General features: G+C 48.5%; 1 protein-coding gene across 2 annotated transcripts in view; it reads right to left on the bottom strand.

Annotated features, from left to right (window-relative positions):
• The window catches only part of sgsm2 (small G protein signaling modulator 2), a 52,423-nt gene that overhangs the window by 11,317 nt on the left and 22,254 nt on the right, over positions 1 to 18,852 (bottom strand). For both annotated transcript variants that reach the window (XM_031573624.2, XM_031573625.2), the window contains exons 3-11: positions 10,089 to 10,257; positions 5,691 to 5,855; positions 5,185 to 5,252; positions 4,697 to 4,845; positions 4,153 to 4,287; positions 3,032 to 3,156; positions 2,830 to 2,897; positions 2,014 to 2,177; positions 589 to 721 (exon numbers count right to left, since the gene is read on the bottom strand). In XM_031573624.2, the coding sequence (XP_031429484.1) occupies positions 589 to 721; positions 2,014 to 2,177; positions 2,830 to 2,897; positions 3,032 to 3,156; positions 4,153 to 4,287; positions 4,697 to 4,845; positions 5,185 to 5,252; positions 5,691 to 5,855; positions 10,089 to 10,257 (1,176 nt within the window). The remainder of the gene's footprint in view (positions 1 to 588; positions 722 to 2,013; positions 2,178 to 2,829; positions 2,898 to 3,031; positions 3,157 to 4,152; positions 4,288 to 4,696; positions 4,846 to 5,184; positions 5,253 to 5,690; positions 5,856 to 10,088; positions 10,258 to 18,852) is intronic.

Genomic DNA, 18,852 nt, shown 5'->3' with positions numbered 1-18,852 from the left:
AGTCGCATAGCCAGTGCAGGCAGATATAGCATCAGGGCCAATGTGTAACCAGCTGTACAGTGCTTCTGCTCTCACGCTCCCATCCACAACCACAGCTCAGTTAAAGGGCCAGTGGTCTGTGAAGGGGAGGGCAGGCATAGGGCACATGGTGCGGGCTACAGGGAAGGATTGGGACTAGCGACTGGACGCAGCCAAGCATTACAGTTACATTACATTTATTCAGCACAGATATACACAGCCATCATTATGTGTGTTCCCTAGGGATCTTGGTGCTGTTTTACCATCAGTTGAGCCAGAGGAACACTGAGCCACAGCTTGTTCGCAGGGGCAAGGGAACAGGCAGGGGCAAAGGAACAGGCAGAGGCAAGAGAACAGGCAGGGGGACAAGAGAACTGGGGGGGGGGGGGGGTTCAAGGAAATGGGCAGGGGCATGACAACATTTAGCAGGGGCAAGGGGAACAAACAGAGGGCAGGGAAACAGGCAGGGGCAGGAGAACAGGCAGGGGCAAGAAAACAGGCAGGGGCAGGAGAACAGGCAGGGGCAAGAAAACAGGCAGGGGCAAGGGAACAGGAGGGGAGGGTACTCACTGGAGTCGTGGCGATGCCCGGGGTAGACGATACGGAACACGTAGTCAGCAGCCACCTCCTCATCTCCCTCGCCATCGCCCTCCAGCAGCCGGGCTGTGCTGTTCCTCTTCCTCAACTTAGGGAAGACTTTACCCTGTGTGCAGACAAGACACACACACAAATGCGTGCATAAACACACACGCACAAGACCACGCACACAAACACACATCCACAAGAACACACACAAGCACATACACACACACAAACACACAGAGAACCTGTGCTTTTAATTGTATTCCCCTAGTCAACCTTTTGGCATTAGTCGATTAATTGACAGAAAATGACATGAGGGGTCAGAGTATATTAGTGTTTTTTTCTCTGAAAAGTCCACTTAACTGCAGCTAAGTAAGCAGCTGTGACAGTGTGTTTTTGTCTCTTTTCTGTTGTGTTGGACTGCTGGAGGGGTGTCTAGACATGGGTCAGCAAGGGCTGTTCAGACTGGGGACACCAGTTATTTCAGACTATTCTCCACATTCTCGTTTTGGATTAAGGGAGATATTTGCCTTACACAAAGTATGAGGCGTTTAGCTAATACAGAAAGTACATTCAACAGGTACTATTTTCGTACCCATTTGAACTTGCAATTAGTATGTTATCTACTGGTGATCTAGTTTGAGTCTTAAATAAACCTTAATGGGTTATTGTTACAAACCTGTCCTTTTTTAGTTATTTATTTTAGTTTGGCCCACCCTGGTGGTGATTTAATATTGTTTCAGTTTTGTACCTTGCTTGTCACGCCTTTTTCCATTTAGTTAATTTAGGTCGTCATTGGCCGACACCTGATCGTCCCCGGTACAAAAGGGCTTCCTCATTGCCTCAGACGGAGCACGCCTAGGAGACCTGTATTTCGCTAGACGCTACTGTTTCGCCGTTCGTTGATAAGCTTTTCGTGAACATTCGGGCCTTTGGCCAACTTGACTCTGCTGGATCGTTGCGCAGCCTCACCGTGCTGCCTGGCCCCAGCTTTTGTGGCTAGTAGGTCCTTTGTTACAACTTGTGTCTGCCTTGCCGGCATTTGCTTGCCCGCCTGGCTTTTGTGTTACCCCTGTGGTCTCTTTAGACCCTTTTAAATTAAGAAACATTAAAAAACCCTTAGACTAACCAGCTGTCTCCACGTGCTCTATCAATCTCTGCTGCTGACTTGTCCGTAACAGTTATCGAAACTGACCTTCTTGGAGAACATGTGATGTGATGAGACATGCGGTCTAGAAAGACACCTGGAGGTTTTTATATTTGTTGCGATTTGACTGACACTTTTATCCTCTGGCTGACCGCACAGGACCTGCTCCAGACTCACATAAGGCAAACTACACCTGTGACAAATCACAAGTACTCAGGTGTTCCCTGAGCAAAGAGCCCTAAGCCGACGAGTGGATGGACACTCACCTTGCCCCTCTGGGACCAGAGAGGAGGCTCTAGCTGTCCTCTGGGCAAGAGGCCATTCTCCAGGCACGACAGGAAGGCCAGCAGGTGCCCCCCGGGGGGGAAGTGCAGGGGGGGGCGCTGGATGCCGTCCTGACTCACCAGCACCAGGGTACCACCGCAGTCCGCTGAGGGTGGGGAGAGAGTGCAGGAGAGCTGACTCAAACACAAGCAATGTCTTTCAATGTATTTCACACTATAAACTGGAGCTTGATCTCGACTTAGGACATCAAGTCAGACATGAGGTACACATCCTTACGTATCCTCATCCTACAACACACTATTCACACAGCCTGGCTTGTTTAGGGTAGCTTGAGAAAGACAAGGACCAAATGGATATTTTACGACGCACCATTAAAACAAACACCATGGTGGATACCATGACAACAATCTGCCTCCTGCACTGCTGCTGCGGTGCAGAGCTGCCATAAACAGCAGCAGCGGGGGAAGCGCTCGGGCCGGCAGCCGGCGCAGACACGGACGGACAGATGAGAGCTTATACGGAAGCCAACGGGGGGAAACCTCCTAATGACTGCGGTGGAGGAAATTAGCGGTTAAATCACACCCACGGATCAATTCCCCCAGCCCGGATGGCTCGTCTTTCTGCTCAGATTATGAGGAAGTGTTCCTACAGGCACGAGTGAAGAATGAGACTTCATACTCCTAGACTCACTATTCATTCCCTGTCATTGCAGGAGGTACAAAAATAATGATCCAGTGAGCCTGCACAGAGCTATGGGGCTGTGTGAAGGTAGGAGAAGACAGAGATGGCCGACTCACGTCGCTGGTGACAGTGAATGCAGACGATCTGTCGTAAAGGCACGGTCAGAGCATAGTCCCAATACACACTGCCAAAAAAAGACAAAGGGGAGAAGAACACACATGAGAGATGGAACAGGGAGGGTGTTTGTTGTTGGGGTTTATTTGTAATAAACATGCTAAGGACTATTGTCGCATTGAGTGGGGCGGAGCTCACACATACCTCTTGTCCAGGTCACAGTCCCCCAAAGTGCCATTGATCAGCTGATTGGGTGTCCACTTCAGAGTGAGCGTTTCTACTGCCTGGTGCAAGGATAGGTACCCTCTCAAAACCTCCATGTCCTTTTTCTGGAGAGGGAGAGACACAAGAGAGAGAAAAATTGGATTGAACTTTATAACGAATGTTTTTGGTTTTTAGGAAAGAAAATGAAAACAGTTGCAGTGCCAGCACCCTAAATAAACCGGCAGTAAGTGGCAAGTAGGGAGAGAGATCAAGTTATGGCTCTCTTAAGACTGATAGGCACTGGATTGTACCCATAGTGGATAGTCCACTGGATCTAAATATCAGCTTTCATGCAGAAATCCAATTAAGTTCAATCTTGCCTCTCCCAAGCTGCCTGGGTCATTTCACCATTGATCCACATGGGCCTGAGGGTCCTGCTCTATGCATCCATCAGAGAGCCAGCGGCAGCTCACACACACACACACACACACACACACACACACACACACACACACACACACACACACACACACACACACACACACACACACACACACACACACACAAACACACTCACAATCGAACCCAGTCTGGCTAATCTTCTTCAGTCACCACACGGCTAGCGCTATGTGTTTCTCCATCACAGCTTTGTCTGGTCTGGGTCTGCTCTGTCTGCAGTGAAACAGCTCTGAGGGATCTGGAGTGTTTACCGTGTGTGTGTGTGTGGCTGGACATAAAGGGTGAGCTGGAAGAGAGGAGAGGAGAGGTGTGAGTGGGGAGGACAGGTCGAGTGATTCCACCACCCTCCTCTCCCCCATCATGCTTGTCATCGTCCCTTTCCTGTAGCATGGGTCAACAGCGTGGAGCGTGGATCAATGGCAGGTGCTTTAATCTGGGATCAATCCACACACCATCACACACACTTAACCTGCAGGGCAAACACACCCCACTACAGAGCTCCACACCCCTGTAGAGCAGGTGAAACCACAGTCTCTGTATGTGTGTTCGGTCTACTCTGCTCACACACACACACACACACACACACACACACACACACACACACACACACACACAACCAACCAACCAACCAATCACGCAGGCATTCTAATACACACACTCACAGGTTGGACCAGCACGTTGTTTTTGCCGTAGAGGAGATGAACCCGTGAGTTCTGGTGAAGCGACTCCACGTACTCCCGCGCTGAAGCGGCAAACTTGTCCTCAGCCATGCTCCCGCTGGACTGCCTCTTCCGGATCTGGAGAGAACAGCGAGTGACACCATACTTTTAGCACGACACAGAGCCGTTAACCACACTTTCACCACACCACAGAGCAGTTACAGCCAAACTAACCACAGCACGGCCCACCGTAGCTTTGAGGAGACAGATACAGACATGTCTCGGCTCAGTCTATGTATAATGATGTGAAGGATTTCCATGTTCTGAATCTAGTCATCCCTCCTCTGCAACAGTTTTACTTTGCATACTGAGTAACTTATTATCTCTCTCCATCCCTCCCTCCCTCTCTCCATCCCTCCCTCACACTCAGCTCCCTCCATCCCTCCCTCCCTCTATCCCTCCCTCACTCTCCGCTCCCTCCATCCATCCCTCCCTCCCTCTCTCCCTCCATCCATCCATCCCTCCCTCACTCTCCGCTCCCTCTCACCCCTAGAGCAGGCCTGCGGCTGGGGGAAGACTCTTGTCCTCGGTGAGCTCCATGGATACGATGCCGCTGAACGAGCTCATTGGCCGAGGGATCTGTCCAGAAGTGATCGGAGGTCTTCAGTTTGGTGTACTCCAGAGCGCAGGGACCAACTGCGTACCAACATGGAGAGAGGCATGGTGGATTGTAATAAATACGAAAAGAATCTTTCTCCATTTGGTTAATTCCCCATTTGCCAAATACATGAAAAAATGACATTTGTTGCTCATCTGAGAGTACTACATTTTAAAGTGGCCATCAACCAAATAGTGGTAAGGCTCATAGAGATTCACCCAATACAAACCACATTTTGGCAATGACCACACAAGCCATTCATAGCCAAATCAAAATAACAATAGTTTAACTTATGAAATATATGAAATGTCTAGTTATCAGGATCATAAAACTGTGATATTCTTGAAGGTTTATGTCATGTACAGCAGATAACTCACCCAGCAGTGCAGCAAGGATGGGGCCAAACACGGAGTCGTGTATCAGGGCCTCCCTCTCATAGTACTTACTGAAGAGACGGGGAGAACACACACTTTAAGGCCTAATGATAGAGAGCAGCATCATATTAAAGAACGACTATGAATGTATTATTTCTAGCTTTCATTTGCATCCAGCTTAACTGCAGCAGTTGTGGGAAACTAGGAGTTCTTGTGCCTCTCCCAAAGCAAATCAACAAAGTCAAGTAAACTCAAGTCAAACCTCAAATGGAGGAAGGACAAAAACAAATTACTTGAAATTACTGGTGGGATTGAGACAGAAAAAAGAGGGCCCGTGATGTAGAGATGTAACAACCATATTGATGATGTAGAGATGTAACAACCATATTGACGATGAACAGATTTAACAAATATATTGATGATGTACACTGAGGATGTAGCATACATTGATAACGTAGATTGATGATGTAACAAACATATTGATGATGTAGATTGATGACGTAACAAACCTGGAGTTGTCCACTATATACTCCACAACCTTGTCCAGAACCTTCTGGAACAGGGCAGTGCGAACCCAGATGTGCTTGATGGCCTGTGCTGAGAGGGGCTGGGGGGCACGACCTGCGGATGACCCCTGCCTCCTGAGGGGCTCCTGTGCTGTGCTCTGTGTTCTCCTGAATAAATACACAGAGAGAGAGAGAGAGAGAGAGAGAGAGAGAGAGAGAGAGAGAGAGAGATTTACACTCAAAAAGGTACAAAAACATGTTGCACAAACTTTGTCTGCTTAGTTCATTTCAGGTTATCCTCTCTAGTGGCACACAGCACTGATACAAACTAATTGGCAAAATGTTGCATTTGTTACCACACAGTGGCTCGTTGCGTTCTGCACTGTTCCTCCTCTGTACAAGCCTGCATGTAGAATGTGGGCTGAGTCCACAGCCACACAACAGGGGTGGGAATGTTGACTTTAAGCTAGCGTGTGTCAGAGCACAGCTAACCTCATCAACCAGGGCACTGATTATCTCTGATGAAGGGTATTATCTGACAAAGACACTGTGACTGGGGTGTGAATCACAGCGTTGAGAGCCAACGTCGTCGCCTCACTGCAGTCTGCTGTAAAATAAAAAACTTTTTTTTAATATGGGCTGCAATTTGGGATTTAATAGAGCTGACATTTTCTCATAAATGGCTGCTCTTTAAGTCCAGTGTTTTTACACACTCAGTACAACAGCAGTCTCTTTGACTTTTTTTGGAGCGCAAACACATCAGTTTCTTATACCGAATCCTATGGAATCACCCGACCAAATCAGCCTGAAGCTGTAATTCACCGCATGGGAGTCATCACTGTCAGTGTCTCAGGCGGCAGGCGGGTCCACATGGGAGGCATCACTAATCAAACACCGCACAGCACCGCTCCTTCTGGACCCCACACACTGGCCGCCGGCAGCAGCAGTCACGAAGCGCACGCTTTCCGATCACTCGAGCCCCGCAAGCCTCTCAGCGACAGGAGATAACATTGCTGGGACTGAGAGTCCCGCCCCACACTCACACACGAGATGAAAAGAGGCAGCGCCGGAGGCCGCACAGGGTGCTGGGCCGGTGCTTGCGGTGAGGGGCCGGCAAAGCAGCGTTTCAGAGACGACGAGACAGAGGCACTCCCGTGTTTTCCCCCAGTGTAATGTCAGCAAAAACGCACCCAAACACTCTAGTAGACCCGCAATGCATTATTCATAGTCGGGGGGAAGTCATGAAAACAGAACTTATTCCGGCCAGTTGGCAGCTAGTGTCTATGTGGGAAATGGAAGCAATTACGGTACACAGAGGAATAGAATTCCTCATAATTCTTATTATCACTGCTAAAGGAAGCAATCAGGAAGCTTTATGTATTGAGCTTTGGTCAGTGTCCAACTGCCCAAACCCAGCTTGACCGAAGAGAGCGTGAGGTTTGTGCACTGACTGCTGCTGCTGCTGCTCCCTCAGACTGTGCTCCCTCAGACTGTGCTCCCTCTGCAGGGAGGGGTTTCCACCCATCTGCACATGCGGATACAGGCCTGAGCCTCAGCCCGGGGGGGTCAGTGGGTAAGTGGTGGTGATGGGGGGGGGCACAACGGACATGAAGTTGCTGTCGTCAGTGCTGGGCGACAGAGCCGAGGGGGGGGGGGAGTCGAGTCGATAGGTCGGACGCCCAAGCCAATAAGCACTGCAGCTCCATCCATCTGGACCCATCCTGCCACTGCCAGCGCTTGCTAAAACCCCTGGTTGCCCACAGAAGCAGGAAGCCCAGGGTTGTCATCTCCACAAATCTACATTAGCATTGATCCTGTGTCACCATCTGCCCAGCAGGGGCACGGCCAGAGCGATGGGATGTGTGAGTGCCTTTGTGTGTGTGTGTGTGTGTGTGTGTGTGTGCGCGCGTGTGTCCGTTTGTGTGTGTGTGTGTGCGTGTGTGTCCGTTTGTGTGTTTGTGTGTGTTTAAGTGTGTGTGTGTGCGTGTGTGTGTGTATGTGTCTGTTTGTGTGTGTGTGTGTGTGTGTGTGTGTGGGTGTGTGACTGTTTGTGTGTGTGTCTGTTTGGGTGTGTGTGCGTGTGTGTATGTCTGTTTGTGTGTATTTCTGCGTGTGTGTGTGTGTGTGTGTGTGTGTGTGTGTGTCTGTTTGTGTGTGCGTGTGTGCGTGTGTGCGTGCGTGTGTGTGTGTGTCTACTTGTGTGCATGTGTGTGACTGTGTGCTTGTGTGTGTCGGTAGGGTTGCTGTTATTGGCAAACAAACAAATAAATCCCCATCATGGTGGAGATGACGTCGGAGCTGTGCAAATGTTTTATTGAGCTTAATTTCTCTTTAAATGACACTCCTGACGATGTATGGCCACCGACCCCAGCACCTCGTCTGAACGTCTGATCGATTCAGACTTTCAAATTACAGCCCTGTAAGTTCGTTCCAGCCAAAGCAGTTTCATAATGCTAAATAATCACCACCCACACTTTTCTCTTAAGTTCTGCTCAGTTGGACTGCAGGTCTTCCTTTTCATATTCGTAATTAGTGGTACTGCACAATGACGGTGTCTGATAAACAACCAATTAGGACAAGTATCTGCTTGGCTAATTCACAACACTTTGATCTCCAAATTTGAAGAGGGTGGGAAACAACACAGCTAGTCTTTCTTTATTTGGACAGTTTGAGCAAAACTTGAGTGTAACAGCATGAGACAGGGATCCGAGAGCCAGGCATCTTGTGCTGTCAGCTGGCTGCTACGACACAGTGTGGCCCGATGATGAAAAATGACATTGGCTCTGTGGGTCCCTGCGGTAAGAGTGGAGCACATACTCAACATTACCACACAGTTTACATAATTCAATTTGACAAAAAAGAAAAATCTTCTAAATTAGATACACTGGGGTGAGTGGCATAGAAGGTGGGAGGTGAAAATGAGTATAAAATCATAGTAAAAACGTAGGCTGTTACCTGCACTGTCCGCCATCTTTACAGATTCCCTTGTGGAACATAGCAATATGAAGGCGCAAACAGTGCACCAATGAACAAGCTCCATCATTACCATGTTCCGAGGTGTTCTCTATGGTTCTCTGTAAAGTAAAATCACTTCTGACTTTCTCTCTGTCTCCCTTTCATTTTCTCTCTCTCTCCTGCCATACGAATGCATTTCTGTCACTGAGAAGCACCACAGGTTGAGTGAACAAGCGGTAATTGTGAGGGAACAACTGAGTGCTGATCTGTCACGACGGCAATCACGTTGGAGTGCACGCCAGAGCAATTGTGCGCAGTTCCTTTTCATGCAGTCGGCAATATCACTTGCAATAGTCTTTCATTTTGGAATCAATTTGTGCCCTTCAACGCCGGGACTCAGCGTGTTTTTTTTTTTTTCAATAAGCACCCAGGCAGGCAGCTCCTGCGATGGCGACACGATGATGTAACCATGGCAACGGGAGAAACCAAGCAAGAGGGACCCTCGCCAAAGCCAGAGGAGGAGAAAGGGAGGGAGGGTGTGTGTGTGTGTGTGTGTGTGTGTGCAGGGAAAGTGTGCAAACACACACAGACACACATGACTTCAAAGACGCACTTTTGATTCATCGTGCTGGGACTATGGAGTGGTTATATAGACAAGGAGAGACATAAACAGAGTGAGTGAGTGAAAAAAAAAAGAAGGAAAGAGGGGACTGTAGTCTGCAGTCATTTTCCCATGGGTGGATTAGCAGTGGTCATGTAGATGATTGCAGTGAGAGGTGCACGTGACAAAAAGGGAGAACAACTCCTACTCCATCCTCATCCTCGCCCACAGATGCAGAGTGGTGCCCATTAAAGGCCAGCTCTCCAGCTCCAGACTCAACATTTGGCCATGTGCTCCCCGCTAATGGAGAATTAACGGCCAAACAAACAACCCACTGGGGCCCGGGAGCTCTCTGCAGAAGGGATGCTCTCGGTTTACATAGAAGAGACCACCGTCTTCCAAAGAGAAGCAGAGAAAGACAGTAAACAAAGAGATTGCACTGTCTGTAACTGTAAATACAAGACACGGCTTTCATGAAACATCCTGCATCTCATGTGCTGGTTTTGGATCCTTGGAGTACCAAGCTTAGGAGACATCAGAGGCAGAGAGAGAGAAAGAGAAAGAGAGAGAGAGAGAGAGAGAGAGAGAGAGAGAGAGAGGAGTGACAGAGTGACAGGAAAAACATCACTGACAGAAAACAAAGAGACAAAGTGAGGGGGAGGAGAAAGAAAGCTGGACCGTCAGAGAGGAAAGATCGAACCAGAGCGAGACAGAGAGAAAAAAGGCGGTTAAGATCTGGACAGGGATGCTGCATCTGTGTGCCACCCTGCTCTGAATGAACACTGGGCATCAGCGTCTGAGGCCTCGGCCTGGCACAGCTGTGTGTTGTGGCCTGGTGCTCTGACCTGGTGATCTCGGCCTGCTGCTGCAGCTGCTCCTGCACCTTGCGGCACACCTCGGCGGTCGTGTCGTTCACCTTGCCGATCTTGGTGAATAGGGCAGCGATCTTGTCGCTCCGCAGGAAGCCGGCCGCCCGCCGCTTCAACAGGTGGGTCAGGCATGCTTCAATAGTACCTGGGCAGGGAGACAGACAGAATAAAAGAAGAAGATAGAGAAAGTAAGAAAGAAAGAAAGAAAGAAATTAAATACTCATATAAAAGCAATACAGCCACTCTTCAAAGCAAACAAAGCAACAACAAGTCAGGATTCCACCCCCGGTGTGGTCCCATGGGGGCTTTGCTTTTTAATGAACTCAGATGAGGGGCATATCTTATTGTGCATAATTGCATTGGGCTGCGTTCTGCGGGTGAGATTTTGTGGGGGCTCACAGAGGCAGCTTTCAGAAGGCTGGGAACTCAGACGGAGGAGGTGGAGGCCTCCGACGCAATTACCATCTGCAACTAGATTTACTCGCTGGTGCCGGCGCACTTTTAAATATTTCAGCAGGGGACAGGGACAAGACAAATAACGTGTTAGCCAGGAAAGTTTTTGGTGTTTGTGTGTGTGTGTATGTGTGTGTGTGTCTCAGTGGGCATGAGCTGGCTCTGAGGCGCTACAGGTTCATTTTTAATAAGCACTCACACCACAAAAAAAAAAAAATTCTACTCCATGGAAAGCTGCTTTATGATGCTTGTCATGAGCTGGAATGTAGAAATGTACACCAGATATTGTCAAATAACCATCCTCGCCAATACAGTACTTTTTGAGGGAGATAAGTAGGGGGCCGATCTCTGTCTGGCAAAGATAAAGATTATATTTACATTATTGAACAGGGTGCAAAAGGCCTCGAGGTTCGAGATTTACATCAGTCACCGTCACACCGCTAAACACTCCCGTATGCACAACGTCGAACCGGAGTGACAAATGTGACCAATATCTCACCAGAATCACCGGCGAGCTGATATACATAATCAATGATGGCTCAGACAGCGATCTCAGCTATGTGGTGGTAATAGCAGTTATACTGCTGCGTTTGCATGGTCCCAGGTGATGCTAAAATACACTGCTACACATCAAGGCTACAGCATCTCACTGCATCACTATGTCTTTAGATAAGCTGTATTTAACAGTACAATGTTATAGTATGGCGTAGAGCATGACATGGCGAGATTAGGTGTGGGCACATGTATGGCTTGTTAATAGGAAGAATGACCCTTTAGTGGCACAGGTTGCATGGCCAACAAATGGCTGAGGTAAAGACAATGAAAGACAATGGGGATGCAAACTGATGAAGAGGTTTTGATGGCCTTCTTTTGATGGACTGGGTGAGTGGATTAGTCTGAAGATTAAAGTCAGTATTGTGTTATTATAAATGCATTTAAATGTCAAGTGCAAATACTAATTACTTCATAAAGCACATTGTAATAAGGTCACTTGATATGAACTGGAACCCAGTGTTTTTTGTGAAGCCCCCCCCCCCTTGAGAGCCCCTTCCCATATATAAGCTTGAGTTAAAGGTCTGAGTAAAGCACACAGACCCCCTACACATCCTAGCAGTCTGCCGCAGGGTTAATTGAACACAGGTGGAGGGGACGGTGGGCTGACAGCGCCTGGAGAGACAGGTGAGATCTCCGGAGCCGATCTGAGCCTGCAGCCCCAAGGCGACACACACACACACACACACACACACACACACACACACACACACACACACACACTCTATCCCTCTGTCTCCCCCTTTATCTCTCTCTCCCTCTTTCTCCCTCCCTCCCTCCCTCCCTGCTGGTTTAACATGCGCAGGTGTCGGAGCTCTGGAGCTTTCTGTGTACAGATCTGATGAATCATCTAAGTGCTGGCTAAGTGCTTTCCCTGGAGAAAGCAGCATGGTAACTTTCACAGCAAAAGAGAGAGATACAGAGAGATAGAAATAGATAGATAGATATATGGAGAGAGAAAGAGGGAGGGGGTGTTTATAGAGAGAAAGCCCCCCATCCAGGCAACAGGCTTGGCTATGGACACCCTGGTAGTTTCTTCACCTCCAGATACGACACAAAAGGAGAAGGGCGAGGGCAGCAGAGCAGAAAAATAAAGACTTCCAGTGCGTGAGGCTCCACACAGGCCTTCCTGCACATGGTAGAGACAATGCAGAACATTCACTTCACTGCATTTACATAATCCCTGTGTGCCTGGCGGTTTGCCTGCATGTATCCATACGCCCACACACTCTATCGTCTGCACCCCCCTCTCTTTCTTTCTCTCTCCCTTGTCCTCATCCTCTCTTGCTACACACCCTGGAGCCAAACACATGCAGCACAGGACACCCAAACGGACACTTGCTAGGTCCGTTTAACCCTCGGCATACACCTCAAGGGAATTCCTCTTTTTATAAAGACGACATGTTGCATAGAGTGGCTCACCCTCCCCCATTGCTGTGTAGTGCAGAGCTGTCGCACGGTACGGCTGAGCACAGAACAACACACAGCACATCTCGGCTAATAGAATCGGACCGCACGCGTTCTCTGTTCACAGTAATTACTACCCACTCCAACATAATTTCATAATGATTTCAAAAGAGCTGACATTGAAAACAATGCAGTCAAAGATGTCGAATAAAACAATGGATAAAAATAGAGACCCAAAGTCCAAGCCAAGACTGGGAAGATGTGACATAATAGTGGAATAGCTCCAACGAGACAGACAGAAAACTGCCTCAGACGTCTGCCTTACTGAGTGAGGGCAGTTGATTGAAGGTTTACGTGTTTTTCTTTTCTCTCCCTATCTTCCTCTTTTTCTCTCCATCTCACTTTCTCTGTCTCTGTCAGGCAGTCTCCAGTGAGCTCATTAACAGGTCTTAACAGGACATAGGTGCAATTAATGGTGTCGTGCGAAAGGGAGCCAGGACCGCTCACAGACAGATTGACTGGCCGTTTTTCTGCCTTCTCTGAACATTCGATGCCGCCGGTTTAGGACTTAGGGTTGGGCATGAAATGACACGGGTCCACATAACTGGCCTGGACATCATCTTGTTTGCGTTGTGTACAGTTGCCTTTTTCTGGTGATCGATGGGTGTAATCAGTGTCACTGATGTGGTGCTGAGGGGGTTAGATACGAGGAGAGAGGAGAGGAGAGGAGAGGAGAGGGAAGCAGAGAGGGGAGGGCAAGAGAGAAGGGAGAGGAGAGACGGAGGGTGGAAAGGATAGGAGAAAAGCAAAGAGGAAGAAGAGGAGAAAGAGTGAAGGAGAATAGAGATAACAGATGAGAAGAGAGGGGGAAGCTGCTGTGTGGGGGAGAGGGGTCTGCCTGTGGCTCAGCTCAATGGTAGTGTAGTGGCAGAGTGGGGGGTGGGGAGGGGGAGGGGGGCACCTGTGACTGTGTGCAGCCTAGCTGTGAGTCACAATAATTGACAGTAATGAACTGCATTACAGAGGGACCAGCAGCTGTGGAATGGCGTGGGAGGGAGGAGAGGAGAAGAGGAGAAGAGGAGAGAGGAGAGGAGAGGAGAGGAGAGGAGTGGAGAGGAGAGGAGAGGAGGACTGGGCTGGGTGTGGGGGAAGAGAGGGAGAGAATAGCAGAGAAACACAAAGAGATGATGGATAGATAGAGAGAGAGGAAGAGCAGATAGTAAGAGTGTCAGGGAAGGAAGGCTCAGAGAGATAATAGAGGTAGGTGTGGGAGAGGGAGAGGGGGAGAGAAGGAGCGAGGGAGCGTGAGAGAAAGGGGGGTAAGACAGACAGAGGACGGAGAATGAGGATCGTTAGTGAAGGAAGTGTAAATGTCGTGAAGATTTTACAGAGTTTTGGCTTTTAACTTACAGTCACTTTGAACACCCAGTCAAAGAGTGAGTGCGGGGAAGGAAGAGACAAAGAGAGAAATACTGAAAGCGCGCGCAAGAGAGAGAGAGAGAAAGAGAGAGAGAGAGAAAGAAAGAAAGGGAGGGAGGGAGGCAATATTTCCCAGAGCAGTTAGAATTGCTTTACATTTCACTGTCTCTTCGCTCCCTCTTGCCCAAGTCGCGCCCAAAACGGATGAGTTGGCCTTTTAGGGTGACTGCAGTCCAGTCCCAGACCATGCTGAATATATCAGCAGACTCATATATCAGACTCACTGAAGCAGAAATGGCTGTAACAGTCCTGCTGGTCAGCACAGAGTGGAGATTGACAATTTCATGCTTCTCCGGTGGAAGAGTACGACTGCAAATATCTTTTCAAAATAGATGCAAATGTGTGTGTGTGTGTGTGTGTGTGTGTGTGTGCGTGCGCGCGTGTGTGTGTGTGTGAAAGAGAGAGAGAGAGAGTGAGAAAAGACAGTTCTCTCCCATCCTGGCTGTTCCCACACAATTCAGCAACAAACACATCACACCCGCCCTCCCTGCTTCTCTCTCATGTTTGTTTTGTATTTGGATCATTTCGGCTACAAGTGCAGCCGCATTTGGTGCTGACGACAGCTCCTCGAGCAGACGGGAGGTCTTAAAATAGTGGCGTGTGCGGTCAGAGAGAGAGAGTGAGTGAGTGAGTGAGTGAGCAGGCGTGGCATATGGTGCGACCACTGCCATCAGGGCTGCAACACCTCCAGCACGGTGTAGCCGGGGCGGCTTGAGCCCGACACGTCGCTAGAGAGCCTCACACATGACTGCACCGGAGAGATGAGCTGGTTTAGGCTGATAGCACGCTGCAGTGGATATCGCCAGCCGCACTTATATTACCCTCTCTCACCTCCTGAACCTCACAGTAATCTTTTCCACTTTCTCCCCTGTCACTCACCGCTCCCTTCCCCTTCTTAACTTGACAAGATAATACACAAATGTGAGGAGAGCCAGTGATCTCTCATTAGGCCTACAGTGGCACGAGGATCTATTCATTTAATCAACTGTTCCACTCCAGTATGAGACAATACAAATATTCAGGATACATTTGATCTACTGTTTTTTTACTACTGACACATATGAACACACACAACATTCCACCTACAATGTGCTATTATACCTATACATTATTTAGCTAGTGTCCATTTCAGGCACAATTCAACCTCCACCTAGATTGAAACCCCTATCACAGAGAGTCTAGGGAGCCGTCCACAGAGACGAGGCACTTAACGCTCCACTCTCGCCATCCCTTTCCCTCCCCACTCATTTCCCAGACCCCGGCAGGGCTGGGGGATCACGCCAGGTGATTAAATATTGATTCAGTCCAACTGCCCATCTAAAGCGCAGAAGGAAAAAAAAGATAGAGAAAATTCAAGCCAGAGTTTTATCTCGTCTCACTGTTTGGACTCTGGCCGGGTGGACAGAGACAGCTACAATGGAAATCAATGGCTGCGATCCTCACCCTGGGGCTTCTGGTGGGAAAACATGGCCTCCCAAGTTAGTCTCTTAAGCTCTGTTTCCTGTCCACAGGACTCTTTCAATCGTAGAATACTTGCATTCATTTATTTGGTCTGGCATTTGCGACAGGCACTTTTTTGCCAAAGTGATTTCCAAGGGAGGCTGTATACAACTCAATTTCAGTGGATGCTGCCAGGGTTGACAAGCGTACACCACTCTCACAGATCAAAGTCTGAGACAGATGGACAAATGACCTTAGACAGATTGAATAGGGCTGCTGTTTCAATAAGATACAGCACAGTATTTAATGAAAACCCTGACTCAATTGGACTAACCCCCCCCATAATTACAATTTATGTGCTTAAGAGTGAACAACTGAACTGGTAAGAGTGGTGTGATCTAATAAATTACAGGTATTAAATCAAATAAATTACAGGTGTTGAGAACTACTATTTTCAGTCAATGGGCCAATACAAAATAGGCATGCATGCCAGCCAGCCAGGCAGCAACTCATTTCTCGCACATTTTCTCCCCATTTACAATAGTAATGATGAAAGCACAAGAATATGCAGAATAAAGAATGAGAGAGATACATAAACGAGAGAGAGAATGAGTCCATCCTCCCCACACACAAAAATCAAGGACTCTCAAAAGGGAGATCGACCCCACAACTCAATCCAAATAAAGTTCATCAGGTCATCTCCATTTCTGTTTCTGAGAGACAGAAATACAGAAAGAGAGAGAGAGAGAAAAAATAGAGAGATAGCAAGAGAGGGATTAAGATATTAACTACTCAGCCCAGGGAGTCCCCACCTGCGGGGAGTAAATGAGTGCGTAGAGGATGCAGGCTTCTCAGAAGCAATCGCCTCTCTTATCATGCTCTGCACCGCATGCCTCTCCGCGGCTTGCCTTCGCATCCTCGTGAAATTAGTGAGCCTGCGTTTGATTGCTCTTGATTGCTTCTGGGTAACTCACAAGAGGCATTTCCATGTACGGTGTTCGTGATTTATATATCAGTGTTGTGTGTGTATGTTTGTATGTGTGTGTATTTTTCATTTAGTCATGACCCAGCAGGTGCCTATCTCTCACCAGAAGCATATCAGGTCCAGATCCAGTTTGGTATTTATCACACACACACACACACACACACACACACACACACACACACACACACACACACACACACCACTGCTACCCCTTATCATCACAGCACCACGCTTGCACCCATATTGCCGTAATATGGAAACTACAACAAATCCTCTGACTGACAGTAAGGAAGATGCACGGCTCCACTCGTGTCAGTCTGCAGCTCCTTATGTGATTGGCCACCACCTAACAATCTGACAGGGATCTGCGCGAGGACGCCATGCACGATCTGCCTGTCAGTGCACTTTGACTTCTCTGGTCACAGCTGGTTACAGTGTTGGGGGGGGGCTCCGAAAGCTGTAAAGGTCACTCTCTCTCTCTCTCTCTCTCTCTCTCTCTCTCTCTCTCTCTCACACACACACACACACACACACAGAGAGACCTAGGGGTCCACAGAGACAGAGGGCGGAAGACCAGCACTTGTCTAATCGTACTGATTGCCAAGCTATTAGATATTCGTTATGAAGCAGGGATCAGGGCGCTAGTGTCGGGACAGCTCCGTCGGAAGCGGAGCGACAACGCAGGTGTGTTCAGGGGGAACCTCCATCAGGTGCCTCTCAAAGTGCATGCCCGGATCAAAGACAGAAAGAAACACCCCACAGACAGCAGTAGATGTAACACACACACACACACACACACACACACACACACACATAGACCCTTAAAACCACAGCCTTGTTTCAGCTGCAAGTCAGAGGCATCGCAACATGTCGTCAGAAATAACCCTCAAATGCGACCACCAACAGGGGCGAGGTTATATAAGTGTGTGGGTGAGTGTCAGGATTTGTGTGTGAAAGCATGTGTGTGTGTCTGTGTGTGCCCGTAATACCTTTGGACAAGGCAAACGTCTGCAGCAGGCAGTAGCAGGTTGTCATGGTGATGCGCGCTGTAATCAGTGGAATACCTGAGAGTTCCAGCTCAGTGATGACTGCGAGAGCTTGTCTCTCTAAATTAGAGATTACTAGTCCACAGGATTACAAATGTGGCCCCTGCCAATACAGGGAGAACCAGCACAGGTAATTAGACAACATTTCTAATCTGCCCACATCCTATGAGTCTGATTGCTTGACAGAGCTATATCGGCTTTCAGCCCCTTTCACTGACGATTCGAAGCCCATGTTCGGAGCGTGACACCTCTGTTGCGTCACGATGGCCTCACATACATCATTGATAAAACATTTTACAGTGTTTCCTGGAAACGAGACTGATCAGCCTTTGTTATCTGAGCTCACAAAGACAGAATGTGTGCTGCCAATCATGACAAACCGAGGCTTGCCAAAATGAGAGGCAAGGCAAACACAATTCACAATTCAGTGTGAAATGAATCTCAGCTGTTGCGGAGTCCTTGACTGCAACTTAATCTCTAGAGTGCGCTGGCCTGGTTGAGCGATATGTCAAAGCAGAGGGGGGATTGGGTAAACACAGATGATTCATATCTCTATTTATTCAGTCATTAATGTCTAATTAGTCTTCAGAGCTGCAGGTGTTCTTGAAGAAAGAATCTGGAAAAGAGCAGATCGTAGCAGCTCATTCAAACGTTCAGGGGATTCGAACTGCAACTCTGACACATCAACTGGAATGGCTTGTCGACAGGATTACACAGTGGTCCGGCTGAACCAGCTCTTTCTTTCCTTATCTCTTCTCTGCCTTGTATTAATTTCACAAAGCAGGAAATACCAGATGTCACATGGTGTGGCCAAGCCACTTCCCCCTGCTTGTGAATGTGCTCTCCGTGTGAGAAAGGCCTGAGTGCGTCTCTGACCTATCCGATTTCTCAGAAGCCCATGATAAAGGAACTAAGGGGAAGAGCAACATTTCCACAATCATGCAGCTGTACAGATATCTGAAAGGGGGACACCTCTTAGGGCCGCCCACGATGTACATACACTCCTAGTTGAGTGACCTCGGACCTGAGGGACCGGGAGGCTACTGCTCCTATAGGCACAAATAATAGCGTCCACAATCCAACGTGATAGACGTTGTTTGGATAAGCTGTGCCTTCTCCTTTGTCCTGAATGACAGAGAAACAGTGAATTAGACTGGCGGAATTCCACAGTCATATCAATATAAGCCCTTGGTGCTCTCACTGGGCACAACAGGTATGCTCTGTCCCTGCTCATCCTCCTGAGCTGGGGGCTCAGAAGCAGCCAGACTGAGGGGCTGTTCCACCTGTTAGCGTACAGCGCATTGGTGGAGGGTGCCCGGGAGCTGTGGATGGTCCGTACAACCGCTGGGTCACATGACCATAACAATGGCTCTGGCCC

Source organism: Clupea harengus, chromosome 9, assembly GCF_900700415.2.
Source record: "Clupea harengus chromosome 9, Ch_v2.0.2, whole genome shotgun sequence".
NCBI lineage: Eukaryota > Metazoa > Chordata > Actinopteri > Clupeiformes > Clupeidae > Clupea > Clupea harengus.
This window is presented reverse-complemented; position numbering and strand designations above follow the sequence as displayed.